At 42.4% G+C, this 16,922-nt stretch overlaps 1 protein-coding gene across 7 annotated transcripts in view; it reads left to right on the top strand.

Moving 5' to 3' along the window:
* elavl4 (ELAV like neuron-specific RNA binding protein 4) overlaps window positions 1–16,922 on the top strand; it is a 76,649-nt gene that overhangs the window by 9,631 nt on the left and 50,096 nt on the right. The window contains exon 1 of one of the 7 annotated variants that reach the window (XM_038715944.1): window positions 5,237–5,468. The exons of 5 other annotated variants lie outside the window; for them this stretch is intronic. In XM_038715944.1, the coding sequence (XP_038571872.1) occupies window positions 5,460–5,468 (9 nt within the window). In that variant the 5' untranslated portion in view covers window positions 5,237–5,459. Of the gene's footprint in view, window positions 1–5,236; window positions 5,469–6,501; window positions 6,759–16,922 lie in introns of those variants that run through there. One more of the 7 variants, XM_038715943.1, reaches the window with a different exon arrangement.

The following is a 16,922-nucleotide window of genomic DNA, read 5'->3' as shown; positions in this document are numbered from 1 at the left end:
TTTGTCAGCAGGATGTCTCAAAACTGAATGAATGATTGAATATCCATGGCTTTGGAATAATGAACAAATTATTAGATTTTGTTGCCTAAATTTAGGATTTGGGGCTTTAGATAATTAGTATCTTTAACAATAACTGTGAAAAGACAGATATTTTAATACAAATCCAATAGGCATATGTTTAAGCTCATTATATGATTTGAGGAATTTATTTTGAGGATCAAATATGAGAGATATGCTTGTTGAAGGGAATGGTTTGTGCTCTCTAAATGCCTTCAAGGGTTCCAGAGTCCAGGTGAACTGGGATTTTCTTTCAGTGTACACAGACCTTTATTCTCATCTGCACCCATTTAGTATTTCAGTGACTGGCTGTGAACTGTCATCCCAAGATAATTTAACATCATTTGCTCTCAGTGGTTTAAATAAATTGCTGTTGTTGCGATCCTCCTCCTCTAGCAGCTTTTCTGGCAGAACTACTCCTAACTGCTCCCCTCTATTACTAAATTGTCAGAGCACCATGGCATAGAGTGCCCTGCTTTTGAAGACAAAGAGGTGATTTGATTGAACGTACAACAGCAATGCAGGTGCGCTGTGCGCCTCTGACCATGAAATTACCAAAAATCATTATCCACACCGTGCTGCGCCATTGATTCATGAAAATAAAGCCCCTGGTCTTAACACTGACAGCAAACAACAAAAGTCAACTGAATCCAAACTGCCCATTGTATACAGCCGCATTGTGTTAATAGCTGTCTGTTGTCTGGAATTCAGTGATGCTGAGTTTGTTGCTGGGCAGGGAGACAGGAAAGTTGAAGGCTGTGATTCTCATTTGTTGATTGTTACCGGCAGAGGGTGGACACCTGCCAGGAAAGAGACGATCATCAGTCTGAGTAGCACAGCAAGATGCTACTACTGCCAGAACTTCAATAGAGCAACTAAATCTATCCTTCAAGGGCAAATCATAAAAAGCCTAAGTAAGCCGCAGCATACTGAGGAGTGTGTTCTGGGCTATTAAATGTATTAGGCTGTTTTACTGCATAGACTGCTGTGATATTTTGAATTGAAATCAACCGGGCCCGATAAATATTGCGTTGTTCTCCGTAGCTCTGTTAAAATACTGTTTTCATCGTCAATTACAGTGTTGTTGAACAGGCATGTTTTCTGTTGTATGACTTGGTTGCATTATTTTGCTCTGAACCTGACTAGCAATTGTGAAGATAAGTTTTGCTGCAAAACAGACGTTTTCCTTCTCTTGTTAACAATCAAGGTATTTTCTTCCAGCACTTTGAGGCAACACCTCTGCTGGCATCTTTGCTTCTCCTCTAAATAGAAGTCTTATTATACAGAGTGAAACATAAGGCAGGTGTTGAAACACTGCGTCTGACAGTTAACAAGACTCACACCGAGAGCACCCACAATTATCACTGTCTGCACACTGCATATTCAAACCTGCTATGCTGTGTGTGCTATTCTTTGCCTGCTCTTTCACACTTGTAATCAGGATACTATGTGTTGGCTGCTTCCAGAGTATATTGTGCTTGAGCAGTTGCAAGCCACCAGGATATTGAAACCTGGAGATTCAACAAAAACTACTTTTTTTCTTTTAGGGCGTGGCAGAGATATAACAAGTTGGTCTAAGAGAACTGGAATGAGTCATGAGATATATATATATATATATATATATATATATATATATATATATAGAGAGTAATAATAAGAGAGTAAGAGAGACAACACCAGCCTGCAGTTAATCCATTAAGGTCTGTGGCTAGGAGGCGTTTGGGGTGGAGAAGCAGGGCAGGAGGAGTTCATGACAATTAGCCAGCTCTCTGCTTTCCGAATTAGCAGACTGGAGCACACTTCTGGGGTCCCGCCCTTAAAGCTCCAGTTCCACAGAAGTCACAGTGTCAGACTGACACACTTCATAAACCAAAATTTTGTGTTTTTGTCTCTATGGCGACGTTTATATATGTGTTTGTGTGGATTCAGTTGTGCATGACTCTGTGTGTGTTTATGGATGTGAGCCAGAGCCAATCAGTGAGATGGGGTTTCACATTGCTGACAGTGTGGCGGGCCCTCCTGGGTTGAAGCCACAAAAGCTTTTTAACTTTCAAAACTTTGTGAGAGGAGAGAAATATCATTTACCTCCTCAAAAACTATTTAGCATCAGTCATCATTTAAAAGGCCAAATAATGCATCCAATCAATGCTATGTGCTTTTTCGCAAAGCCTGACAAAACAGGAACGTCATTAAGAAAGAGTAGTCTTTTTTTCTTTTTTTGTCATTACCTTTAATTACTTCTTTGACATTTTTACAATGATTCAGTGCTGTATTGCATTTTATTCACAGACAGCCAAATCCACAAGATACACTACAATATCTCTAACATTCAGACTGTAAAGTATTTCAGCATGGATGCCCTTGATAGAATAGCTCCACCACTCCCTCCATCTGCCCATACACAATATTATAATGCGCAATGTGTACCTTTAACTAGGACATAGCAGCAACATGGTTTCGTCTTTGGTATGGGTCTGTATATCATAACTACACACACGCACGCAAACACACACACTCCATAACACCACGCACTGCAATGAGCAGATTGTGTTTATAGCTAATTTACTGAGTAGTGGCAGTCACTTTCATTGCTTTATAAAACCATGGTCCTGTAGAGCAATTTAGTGAAATGACACGCCGAGCAAGTCAACTGTGAGAGACTATTTTCGCTTTCAAATCATATTCCCATTTAGAGAAAAGGTTGTTTGGATCCTATTACGGAGGGAGAAAACAACCTCAAAACACTGCCCTTTATGAAATAAGAAAATGATCACCCTCTATTTGCACCCAGTATTTTACTTCCTCAACACATTAAAAGTTAAAAGTTGACTGCATACAAAGACAAAAAACAGAGATGTGATTTGTGATTCAGTCATCGTCATGGATCTGAGTTTCCATTCTTTACAGTAGGGAATTGAAAAGCAACAATAAAAACACGGTTGGGAGGAGAATCTTAGAGGCAGTGACGTGGAGAATGTTTTTTCCCATCCAACTCAAAGCCTTTATTAAATTCAAAGGTCAGAGCAGAAGGATAAAAGATAGACAGAAAACTGAGGGTTTGTTGCCTACTGTACAATTCAGCCGCAAATTTTGCTTCTTTCGGCTCTTTGGCAGAAGAGATACAGAGGCACATAAAGGAAAATAGACAAAGATGCACTTCTATTTTAATCCACTTTCTTTGTGTTACATTCTACTTTACTCTCCCTCACTTTTGTTATATACAGTTTGATCGGTACAAATCCCCAGACTGCGAGTGCCAGCATATTCTGTTCTATTGGAAACAATAGCCACCCATTTCAGCCTTTCTTCCCGTGTGTGTGTGTGTGTGTGCACCTCAGTACTGCTCAGGCTTAATTGAAGGAGTAGTGAGGATTCTCATTAGTATTCAGCCACGTGGTTCCGCTAGGCTAGCTAGCTAGCTGTATCAACCAGACAGGTGGAGAGGTCAGGGGTGCAGTGGAGAGACTGGGGAGCTTTAGTTTACTGCTACCTTTTTGCACGCCAGAACTGGCCCTTTTATTCCTAACACTTTGTCTTCTTCCTGCTTTTCCTCTTTCCCTGTGGTATTATTTTCCATGGTTTCATTTGGGAGCTGATTAGTGTAACTACTTGAGTCTGTGATTGACATTTACAGTTCATGTTTGTATAAATAAACATACTGTAAATGTAAGTGTAGAGTAGGTATGCTGTGCATGTTGTATGGTCATATCATACACTTTTCACATGTGGGTTTACAGTGGACTGTGTACCCAGCCAAACCTTTAAAGTATTCAGTATTCATACTGGATCTGATTTGCATTGGATGGTTTCCTGGAGACCTGAATGTCAGTTGGCTTCCACATGACTATAAATATTTTCAAAAACATTTTAGTGCCACATTATCATCACTTGCAAGTGGACTATCTGGGGGAAAAACGTGTGACCCTGTATCAGGACAGGTCTTGAGGTGGTTGGAACAAAGATATCTCTTTGAGCTTAATGGCAGTCCACTAGATACATTAGCTCTGCCAGGCCTCACACAGCTGAATGCTAATTGAAACAAACCAGCATGCGAATAAGAGTTGACTTGCCTCTAATTGCTGTGCTGAGAACAAAGGAAACGGTATGATCATGTGACGGGAAACTGGTGGTGTTTTGATTCCAGCGTAACAGCATTTGTTAAAAAGTCAGTTACATGAGTCTACATGTTTATATCTTCAGCAGAAGGAGCATTTGTGAGACATTTATCGTGTGTGTATATTTTGTGTGTGTCCGTGCACATGAATATGCTTATGTGTACTTTGATGTATGGTGTGGGCCAACATGCGTATGTATAAATGTATAGGTGTGAAGATAAAGCTGAGTACTCCTGCCTGCCAGGTAATGGTGTTAAAGGAAGCAAGAGCTCCCTCTTCTTGTCTGCCAGAGATAGGGGCCAGCTGGACAAAATCAACCTGAGGCAGGTTTGCTGCTGGGTATTGAGAATTAGCTCTTTATAAATATGCATGATTTATAAACTGTGTTTAGGATTAAAATATAATAATACATACCTTATGTAAATCCTTATTTGATAGTATTTAGATCAAATAGTAATTTTATAATCCTCAAAACAATAGACCGTTTTGTGCACTGCTACTTATATGGTGTATAGGCTACTAGACTACAGTTAGAAAAAATATTTCAAGGTTAAAGCTTTAAAAATAACATTTTTGGTTAGTCTGATATGATCCCCTTACATGCACCGACCCTTGTGGAGGAGAGAGGGGAACTCTTGTTTTTTTTTTAGCATAGGAAGAGAGGTCCACATATGGCATAACACCAGGGACTATACACTCAAACACTGCAGCAGCAATGCAGATAACCTGCTTTCCTATACGGTTACAAAGGTTAGTTGCGCGAGTTAAAGCGTACAAGCATGTATGCATAATTATTAACCGACAGGATAATTATGTGTAGTCACGAAGAGAAAGTCACCTTAACTGCTTTAGCATCTACCTTTTAGTATAATGCTTCCTTACTCCCCACGTCGTGAACCACACGGGCCTGCCTCCTCCACTCGCACCCGCGAGCGAGCGCACCGCCCCGTCGGCGCCTCCCGAACCAATGGGAAACCGCGCGCGAGGTGACTGGACATTCCATAAATGGCTTTTGGGGGGTGGAAAGGTAGAGGAGTGTCTTCTCTGACTCTTTTCACTTTAAGTGGATTCTCTTTTCTGGCCGCGTAGTTTTGTTTTAGTTTTTCTAAACTGCGCGATAGTGTGTGTTTCCTCTTGCTTGACAGGGCTGCACGCACACTCTCTCACTACACCAGCACGTCGGTTCATTCATCCTCTCCAACACGCGGCTGCTACTCCATCCGATTGTCCTCGCTGACTTCGCCGGCTTCTATAGTCCGTAAAACCCCGTAAAAGCTTGACACGAGAATGGTCATGGTGAGTAAATATTGTTGAGTGCAGGTTTTCTGTCGTACCAGTTTGTCCATTCATCGTGCCTTCATTCTGCAACCAGCAGGGCTTTATTTTAATGTAACCATATAGGGTACCGCAGCAGGCAGACAGGTAGCGCCGCACTGATTTATTTAAGCATGCATTGACAGCCTCTGTTACGCCTTCCTTTTTTGATTTAGCCTACTACAGATAAATTAGGCTATTTAAAGAGTTAACTGTATCCCATATAGGCTACATCTGTATGGACAGGTGTGTGCCCCAGCATTTGTGTGCGTGTCCGTTCCGATTATTCTGACAAATTATGAGTCATCAACATAGCAGACAATTTAATTTAATACAATTTGTAGTAGTATTTGTAGTACTATTTAGAGAGAGAGGTCTGATCCACAATTCCTGAAATAGCTCAATCATTATTTTGTAAGACAAATCTGTAATCAGTACCTACTATAGGTTGGCTACGTGTCAAAGTGTGTGTGTCTTTTGTGAATAACGGAAAGAGACAGGGTGTATCAAAGAATGAGATAGTCTGTATACACAGCCAATGTACAGGGGATTTTAAAATGCACCCAGTAATAGCTAATTTATATACACAGTGCTGCGCAGGCATCCTATTACCATAGTGCCGGAGGCTGCAATCACTCTCCTAGAGCTCTGCTCCGCACTGCTCTGCCCGGATCACTCAAGCACAGACCTCAGCAGCGATTGATTGCTTTGCTGGGATTCAGAAAGCCTTTTCTCTGCCAAACCAGGCTGAGGCTGGCGTGTGCCGACTAGGGCTCCGAGCCAGCCAGAGAGCGAAGGTGTTAACACTGAGGGAGGGGTAGGTGAGGCCAAGGACTGACAGGCAAGCCAAGAAGCCAATCACAGACTCTGCAAGAGAGGCGGTGGGGTGGGGGGAGTGGGCGGGCTCTGAACTTCCAGCTGAGCAGGGACTGGGCGGGTGGCGGTGGGAGGGAGGGAAGCTTGCTGCAGCCCAGCACTCTCTCATCCAGGCTCACCATTCTCCTCTCAGCATCTGTGGAAGAAGGCGATGCTTGCTCCGTACGCCCTCTAGTATGCTGCTCTCTGCTCGCCGCTAAGACTCAGGTAGAAACAGCGAAGAGAGACAGAGTGAGAAGGAGAGAGAAAAATCAGGAGACTAAGACAGGAAGAGAGTAAGAGAGAGTAGGGGATTTTCTTTGCTTAGGCGTTGCTGTGGCTGTTGTGTGAGGAGAGAGAGAGAGAGCTGAGACAACGGCGGGCATCTCCCAAATGGAGTGGAATGGGTTTAAGATGGTAAGGAAGAAGGCTAAAGGCAGCCTGCCACTATACTCCACGGTACATTGTTAACCATTATTTCATTTTGGGCAGAACAGTGGCTGGAGCAGGTTGTAGTTGCAGATCTATCACCCATGTATTATACTATTTTAGCACAGGCAATGCAGTGATACTATTGAACTATTTGCTGTGCAGAATGTGAAGTTCCTTCTTGCAGGGAGGAAGGATACAGGAGGGGGTTAGACTGGTGAGGTGTGTGGCCAGGTTGAGAAACAGAGGGAGAAAGATGGAAGGACGGAGCGAGATATCATGCTAATAGGAGGGGTGTGGAGGAAGGAGTAGAGGTAAGGAAAGATGGGGAGAGAAACAGTAGGAGGGAAGGGTTAAATCGGGGAACAGCACCCATTTTATGATGAAATCAAAGCTGTAGGTGTCCCCCCCATTTCCTGCCTTTGCACCACTCTGAAATATTTACCTGCGTATAGTACTGCAGAGGAGATGGAAAGCACATTGCTGATGCTGAATTTACTGTAAGATGTTAGGGAAACTGCACTATTGTGGATTTTATAATCATGTATGCAAATTAGTCCCAGTTAATTATGTGAGTGGACATGTTATCCGTCATGCTGCTTGTGTACACAGTGCGAGTTTGTGTTGTCCATGTGTTGTGCCAGAGCTGGAGAAAGATGGAGTAGGTGTGTTGGCATTAACACGCATGCCTAGATTACAATAGACTGTAATACTGTGCATTCTCTAAGTTGCAAGCCCATTGCTCATATGAGTGTGTGTGACTATGCCAATGTTTTCCCAATTATTTGTTTGGCTCTGTGAATGGGTGTCGGCATGAGAGACATCATAATAAGCGAACCAAGTCATCTGCTTTGCTCAGCTTCCTGAGACTCACTTTAACTTTTCATCTGTTTATCCATTCATCCATCACACCTAAGCAACGGAAGGAGAGGATGGCTAAACTAGCGGCCATATTTTTTCCTCCCGTCATTTTCCACCTGTCATATAAGACACAGTTTTATTTCATTACCAGTACTGCGTCACCATTCTGACTACAGAGTCAGTACCATTATTTTATATTCTCAGTGCATCCATCTGTCTTCGTAACTCACATATATATTTGCATGAAGAAGAGTGGAAGTATTATTCATTTGTCGGCAAGTAAATGTTTGATTGTTTGCGTGTTGGCTTCTTTCCATTGGATGCACTCAAAATGCTAATTGAAACAAAGACGACTCCCCTGTTTGGTGACTAGGCTAGTGACGCAAGCTGGCATGCTGTCTCCCTGGACACTCACGGCTACTCACGGCAGCCTAGTGTATGTGCATAGATTGAGAGGCCCACCTGGGACACATGACTGACGATGTGAGAAGACAGGCATGAACGCATAGAAAAAGTGTACATTGTTTATATTATATACATATAAAGATAGGGCTAGTATCATTAGGTACAGAGGCTGACAGAAATGGACAATGAAAGGAGAACGAAAAGGAACAGTGAGAGAGGGAGTGAAAAAGTCGAATGTTCGTCAGTATTGAAAGTATTAGATTTGAGTGCGCACCATGAACCCTCCTGATGGGAACCAGTGGGGGACATGGGCTAGAGACAGGCCATCATTTCAAGCACACACACACACACACACACTCACGACCATACAGTGCCTCTATTACCCTCAGGCAGAACACCATGAGCTCCAAGGTTACACATCAATGCTAATAGGGAGGGGTGTGTGAGGAATTTATTATCTACAGTGCACCGACTGAGTATGTGCTTAGTGATTTAAATGTAGCTGAAGATCAGAGAAACATAAGATAAGAACAGGTGCTTGGAACAATGAAGGTGATTCACAGACATCAAATAAGAAATGATAGATGATGAAGTGGCAAATAAAAATGAAAGTAAAAGTTACAGGACCATAAAGAAGCATCACTTCATCGATTAACATCACTTCATCAATTAAATGTCCAGATAGACTGGTCTGTGTTTTGTATGTCTGTGTTATCGGTTCTGTGTGTTTGTGTGTGTGTGTGAGTGAGTGCGTATATCTGAGGGGAGACTGACGTGTGTCTAGATGCAGAGTGACATGGTTAACAAGAGCCTGATTAAACACAAAGCAAATAGATAGAGTGTGTGTGTGTGTGTGTGTGTGAGAGAGAGCGAGAGAGAAAGAGAAGGAGAAGTGGTTCAGACATAGGAACAATTGCCGCCTAATCTTCTTTCCTGCGTTCCTATGCTTGAACGTTAACTTTCTAGGGCTTCCTGCAGGTGGGTGTGTCACATCATATATGAAGATAAACAGACCTTTAATTGTTTTGCATGTAGAAGTATCAGACTACTCTTACTGTTAGCATGATAGAGAAGCTTAACTTGGCTAGCGCTACATAAACAGATTCTTTATGTTTATGTTTTTGATTAGCCACAGTCAATATCAAAACATAAAAACTGTAAAAATAAATAAATAAATAAATAAAAAGTACCATAATTAGTACTGAAGCTGAAACTGTTCCTTTCCTTCTCATTTCGTACTTACTCTTATAGTATAACATTTAGCTGCTGTGAAATAAATTGCTCAAACAACTAGACCATCCCATGACCATTTGAGACCTCTTGTGATAAACTAGCAGCTAACAAACTGAGACAGACCAGTGTTCTGTTGAGATGTTCATCACAAAATAAAAAAAACTAAGCTCCCTGTATTTACTGCCTTTAAGCTGTTCTCGTGGGCTCAGTGTGTTTATTTGCTTGTAGAAAGAGTTTTCAAAATGGTGTATGGCTAATTAAAAAGTAGTTTGTGATTGTTTAACTGAGCAGCAGAAAAACATACATTTTGGTGGAAGTGAATAATGCATGTTGTGAGTTGGACTTGGCTGGTTGTGCATTGTTTCTCAGCACATAGTATCAGTATCAGTCTTATATTTGCTTTCATAAAATAGACTTTTTAGCGGCACAAGAGGTAAACACTCGTTATGTAGAGGTCCTGTAGCATTGTTATGCTTTGTGTTTCGTGTGCATAGTCATGGCTGTGCTGCTGTTAATGTTTTCCCATTCAGAGTGCAACGCTGCAGTTGAAATGTCAAATGGTCATTTTGTGTGTTTGTGTTCATGTATACATAATATAGTTCATGTGTGTAGTTGTTCATTAATATGCAGTAAATGGCCTGTGTGTGTGTGTGTGTGTGTGTGTGTGTGTGTGTGTCTCTCTCAGGTGTTGGCTACTGTACATGTCTCTGCTCTAGATTTAGGTAAATGGCATTCCCAGTCAGGCTTGTACAAAAGGATCCGCTGAGGCTGAGACAAAACTAGTCAGTCAGCTGTAATTACACGTTAACTTCATTAACTTTGACCCCAGATCGTAATGATGTTTAGAGTGGTTTGAATTTCCCTTGAATGGCACCAGGTTCTCCCTCGAAGCACAGTTACGTACTGTATAAGGGAAGGTCTGATCCACAATAATACACTATTTAAACTAGTTTATTAATTTATGCTTTGATTAAACAACTGTTACAACTGCAAAAGTCCATTAGTAATACTGTTTTAAGAAAAATAAGTGAATTATTCTCATGCAAAATACTGTATGTATATACATTCATTAATAGATGTGGTCGACTGGTGGTTAAAAATATAGCTGCTGCTACAAAGTAAAGATTTGATTTGTGTGTGACATGACGCTACTACGATACATAGTTGAAGTAGAGGTTTGCAATTGTTTTGGCATATTTTGTGTGTTTGTACAATTTGCAGTCTATCAGTATTTTAGTGGTACAGTCTCTGTATAAATATCTCAAAAATATTTTATTGTCTTTAAAAGTCTTTTGCGCATTCCTTTAAACAAAAGCTGGATAGAAGCAGTTAATGAGCCAAAAGCCTGTTTGAATAAGAAGCTGCTGTAACAATCTCTGTCCCAATTAGCACGCTTTGGTTTTTAAATATTCCTTTTGTGTGAAGCCTAAACACACATGAAGACTCGCAAAATGGTCACGTTGAAAATTTAATAGGCTTCCACAGCGATTTCCTTCATTTATTTAAAATGTTTTTCCCTCTCTTTTTAAAAAGCTAGAAATCTGAGAGGCATGGCAAGGCATTCTGCTGTGAGGGGAGCAGCATTCACAAATACTAGACCTAATTCCTTTGGCAGCAGCTCAAACTGCTACAGACAGACACATAATCAGCTGGGGAGTGTTACCGCCTCAGCCCACTAGCAAACACAGGACCGAGCCCTTGTTGTGCATCGCTGCTTTTCAGAATAAATATCCCGATGGAAAATACAGTGGGAGGAAAGAGGTATTCATGTGTATATAGCTCTTTGTTCAGTCAAAGATACAGAAGGAGAGAAGAACACTGGCTTTCTTAGCTACTTTACGGCTCATTCTTTCTCGATCCTCTCTCTCCCACATCTTCTCACTCTCTGTCTCTCTCCCTTCCTCCCTCCCCCTCTTTCTCTCATCCTCCACTGTACCCTGTGTGTTTTGGTATTCATACAGATGTTTGGATTTGAGTGGCAGTTTCTCCTGAGACTGTGCACAAGCGGCTGACTCGTCTCATCTGCATTTTGCATCCCAGGAAAAAAGGGAACAGAAAGCTGCGGAAAGCATCAGCAGGCAGACAGGCTGTGTGTGAGTGTGTGCGTGTGTGTGTGTGTTTTAGAGAGAGAGAGCGAGAGAGAGAGAGAGCCTGGTTGTGTGTGAACGTTGTCTGTTGTTTGGCTTTGGCAGCTTAACTGGCCCCAGCACTGTTGCTGTGTGATGTTTAAAGGACGTTTCAAGGTCATGGTTTCGACAGGCCTCATCGCCTCTGACATATTAAACATTTATATATTTATGTCGCCCGATGAATTATAGATTGAACATGCAACTGAACATGCTACAAAATGGCACCATTGTGGTTGGTAATAGACACATTAGGGGCTGAAAACACAGCATACCCCACGACAGCATCTAGCCTGCCTTATCTCATCAATAGCAACACTAACGGGACAAAAAAGGCTGCCCTATGTAGTGCACCAAGACACTGGCAAAATCCACAGCAGCAGGAGAGAGGATATGGAAGGTTCCATCTTCAAGTCAATTGTAGGCAGTGACTCACAAAGATCGGGGACACTGGACATAAAGATCATAATGCTTGAGATGAGAGACTTCATATATAGGGAAAAGCCATGTCCTCATGAATTATTAGAGTATATGCAGGCAAGGAGGTAGTCTTGTCAATCAGAGGTTTGCATTGCCTTTTTAATGTAGCACATGTGAGACCAGACCACAGGTAATAAGAGAGTAATTGTGATCATAGAAGTGTTACTGCAAACAGGAATATGGATTCTCACAGTCAGTGCATATTCCCCTTCCAATCAACAGGAATGCTGTCCTTCCTACACACTATAACTAGATGGAAATGGAGGGAATGTGATATCTGACGCTTATCGGGACTGATCAGCGTCAGCAGCAGGCATGAACAGCACCTGTCAAGTTGTTATTGGGAGGTAGAGAGAGAAACGTCAGAAGGGAGGGAGAAAATGGGAACAGTAAAGAGATTGATGTGTGCTATCTCACGGCTGCACGGCTCTCCGGCACATGCTGTCAGACTAAAACGGCGTTGCAGAATTTTCAATGGCAGTCAGCCACTGCCTTCTATATGTTGCCTCCTTGGCACATACACACAGTATATGAGCAAAGATAGGCTCCTGTGGGCATTTTCAATTACTCTGCAATGTACGGCAGTAGGGGGGGGGATTAATCTGCTCGTTTGAATGCACGCCACACTTAATGGTGAAGCTGGTGTGCCGCGGGCCTCTTCTGTTAGCTGCACTGGTACACATACAGCTTCTTTTCCTGCTGCAGTAGAAGCCATTTCCAAATTGCACCACTCTCACATCAAGTTACACTGAGATTAGATTTTCACAAAAGACGGTCTCACTATAAATTCTCAAGTCAAACTCCAAATTGATTGTGTAATGACTAGTACAAAGCAACTTTAAAGCGAAGAAAAGTGATGGAAATACGCAGCATATTCACAATATATGTCACAATATGTTTTACATGGTGATTAATGTAGTTGCATATTCAAATGACACCAGGATTATAAACAAAAAGTGCAGGATACCTGTTATATGACGAATGACATCATTTGATATTTCATAACACCACTCAACATAGGCAGAAGGTTGCCAGGAGATTTGCTACAGGATAGATATCAACATTTTAGCATTTCAGTGATGTAGTAACCTCTGCATCTACATGTAGTTTCGAGTTATTCATTGCCTCCATCAAACTGTTTACTCATTAAGACAGATGACAGACGGCTGTCCTTTTCCCTTGCAGCTATTTGATTATATGAGCTCCGGTTCAGAGCTAAATCAATAACCAGATTAGCAAGGCACACGCGTACACACACACACACACACACACACACACACACACATACATACACACACAACATACACTCAGCCACACCCTCACTCAGTACTCAAGGCCGTGGAATGAATTCTTGAGTACAACAGTCGGTTGTGTTTATATGATTTAGCTCTGTGCCTTTGCTGCGAGGCATACGCGCACACATAAACACACACGCAGGCAGGTTTTGTCCAAGATACAGCTGATGGGAGAAACTGTGATTAGATTAGGAAGAGCTCTGCCTCTCCTTAGCAGCCGGGCCAGTGTTCGTCTCTCTCCCTTGTTCTCAGTGTAAGTGCTGTGCTATAGGTTTTGTTCTTATCCTGTAACTCCGGGCTGTTTATAGCTTTTTAAATACCTGTTCAACAAAGCCAATATTGCCACTTCCAGCCTCAAACCAGTTTTAATTAGAACTCCTACTGTGAATTATACAGAAAATTGAGTTCAGCCAGAGGATTGTACAAGAATCTTTTTCTGTTGCTCGGGGAAAACATTCTTAGAGACCCCTTATGGGACAGTTACTTTAGCCAGTATTTATATATACAAGTGTGACTATAGGCTTGAGCAAGCGAGAAATTTTCTAGCTGGTCGCAAAAGCATGACACTGCTGAATTGCTTATTTCTGACCTGATAACATGCAGGTGGGCACGGTAGAGGTGTGTAGTTGGGTAGTTGAGTAAATCTGTGTGCATTTGTGCATGTTTGCATATCTTTGTTTATGCACGCACTAGTGTATTTTAGTGTATTTTGCTAAAGATAGGAGACAGCTCCAATAAAATGGCTACTTGCCTGCACAGGTGCGTGGCTGCATTCACCTGCCAGCTACTTGTGGAGGTGGTGTCCTTGCTCATGACACATAATGCTGACTCAGATAGATCAGCCTGCCTGCTCTCCCTGCCTCACTGTCTGTTTCTGCGTCCTCTGTCCTCTGTCCCAACCCAGCTAACAGCAACTTCAGCTCAACAAGGAAATGAGCACTGCATGGAAATGCAAGCTATTCCCTGAAATGCAATCCAGAGTAGTGCAGGGTTTGTTTTTTTTCATCACAGTGCTGACTCTGTTGCAGTGTCACTTATATTATTATGTGTAAAAGTAACCGGATTACATCTTAACATAGTCATGGCAAACACAATTTTTGTGTTATGAAAAAAGGAAGACAGAAAGAGAAAAGGGACGGGCCCTGTTGGGAAGGATCAACCTTCTATGTCATGTTAAATGACAGGCATGATGCAGGCCTATTGTATTGTAGAACCCTGTCTCTCCTGCACCCCCTTTTTTATTCACAATGTGTCTTTTGTGCTTGCCATCCTCAGAAACAAGGTTAATACTTACTGAATAGGCCCTATGTGTTAGATAGATATCATCACCACTAAAACCTTTACCCACATTAATGACATTTAATTAAGGATAGAATCCTATGTAGGGGATGAGTCGATGATTTAGCCTCTTTAATCCATCAAAATGTAGCTGAGGGCTTCGACAGTGATCACTCTCATCCGTCACACCCAGGGATTACAGCAGGACAGACAGCGATGCACAGCAGAGACATCTTGCTGATTTGACTGAGCTGGGAGCAGAGATGCTGGCTGCAGCAGCTAGAACTGGAACAAAGGCTGGCAAGCTGTTGATGGGGATTTGATGCTGTTCAAGGGAAGACTGCTGTTGGGCTGATAGCTCTGCGTTGACTTGCAGTTGAGGATTGGATAGAGAAATAGGGGTCAGGGGCATCATGCGAGGGACTGTTCCTGGCACAGCAGTGAAACTAGGGGAACTGTGACGAGGACCTGAGAGGCCAAGCTAGGGCTGGGGCAGAGGGACAGGGACTGCTTGCTGACAGGCAAGGCCAGGCCTTCAATTCCAAGGCCTGGTCCCAGTGCTCCAGGCTTCAGCCAAATAGCTAGGCAGGTGTCCAGCTGATCTCACACCCCCACAAGGGAGGAACTGCAGAGCACCAGTCACTGGAGCTGCACAAATTGAAGTGTCATCTCCAGAGTCAAGATGCTCACCAATTTTCTGCATGCGTTGGTGCAGAGTTGGGATTCAGCCAGTGGACAAATGGCTCCAGCTCTGCCTACAGTTTGGCTGAGAAAAGGAGACTGTGGTGTGTGTGTGTTTTGTCTGTGTGTGCATGTGTGTGTGTATGTGAAAGTGAGAATGTGAGTGTATGTATGTATGGAGCACTGCAGGTCCTCAGTCATTGTCCCTGAAGGATGTTATATCTCTTCTGCCCACAAAGCAGCGGGAAATTGTTTTTGAGAAAAGTTTTAGATTAAAAATAAGTAAATTTGAATAGAGTAGAACACGTTACATCACTTTGGTGAACATTATGAACATTTAAATGTGGCAAAACGTTTGTTGTGACAGACTCTTTAGCCTTCAGAGGCAAGTGAAACTGAACAATGCATCAGATATATAACTTTTGAAAATGAGAATCTTTGCCAAAACTCATCCTATAATTGTATGTAAATCTTGAGATTATTATTATATATATATATTATATATGTCTGACATACCCCTCTGCAATAGGCCGTATCCTGTCATCTCCTGATCTTTGACCTTACACAAGTATGTGCTGATTACCTGAGAGGTAAGAGGCTGTGAGGGAGCGTGTGTGAAAAGCTACATCGATCTCATCGAAAGGCTGAAACATCACAAGAGAAAGAAGAGAGTGGGGAAAAAAGTCAAGCCAAAGTTAAATGAAAAATTGCTTACGTACACGTCTTGCACGGTCTGGAACATTTATTATTTCAAGTCACACAGCGAGAAAAGAGGTGGAGGAGGAGGATAGAAGACGAGAAGAATCCATTTGGTAAAGTAGATGCAGATCGATGAGACTGGAGGCAGGCAGGCCAGAGTGCAATGGAGGAGGGGTGTGTGTGTGTGTTGGTGAGTATCTGTGATGTGTGTGTGTGTGCTTGCGTGCATAAGGCGTCCCAGATTACTTTCCCTGATTGATCCGGCCCAGCATCCGTCTGACCTGCAGGACATTTCAGAGCTCGGAAGAAGCTGGTGGAGGTGGAGAGACGGCGAGCGAGAGACAGCCAAGAAGAAAGGGAGAGGAGAGAGAAAAATAAAAATCAATAGCGCAGAGAGCATTACAGGGAACTTGACTGGCCGAGAAGCGGAGATGGTAAAGTCGTATTAATCTCTTTGTGTCTCAGTCAGTTTGATAGGAACTCCAATTCAGTATCACTTTGGGGGACCAAGAAGGAGTCTGAATATAGCAGTATCAGCTGTGGCTGCTTTACGGTAGCGGGATGGATGCATTGGATTGGATGTATATATGTGTCTTGAAGTGTCTGCAGCTGACAGCAGATTAGAATAAGGCAATGTTTTCTGTCAGATCATTTTATGTCATCCTGTTTTTTCAAGTCAAATAATGTTCAAAAAATAAAAAATAAGATGCATAAGGAAATCAAAAATAATATCTGATGCAAGATGGTGAGGCGAAGTCTAGCAAGTCAGATGGTTGCATGCTGGCTCCATTTTCTAGCTGCCAGGCAATGTGTCTATCAGTGTAGGGATCCTGCAGCATACTGTCTAGTCCGCAGTCTCTATACCCTCCATCTATCCTGGCCAAGTCAGGGTAAATTGATTGTCTAAGCTCTATAAGAGATGGGGGAGGGAAGCATGCACCATTGCAGCAATATAAAGTGGTAGTTTTATGGTGTAAAAGCAGCAGAGTGATGGCGGCGACAAGGAGAGGAAAGGAAGACAAAAAGTCCTTGGTCAATTAAATTTTAGCTTGTGCCATAAGTGACATTGGGCTGTGGAGCATGAGAGACAGAGA

Source organism: Micropterus salmoides, unplaced genomic scaffold (assembly GCF_014851395.1).
Source record: "Micropterus salmoides isolate LMB-PRFRI ecotype aquatic unplaced genomic scaffold, ASM1485139v1 Ms_hic_scaffold_13, whole genome shotgun sequence".
Classification (NCBI taxonomy): domain Eukaryota; kingdom Metazoa; phylum Chordata; class Actinopteri; order Centrarchiformes; family Centrarchidae; genus Micropterus; species Micropterus salmoides.
Note: the sequence above shows the minus strand (reverse complement) of the source record. Positions and strands in the feature narration are given on the sequence as shown.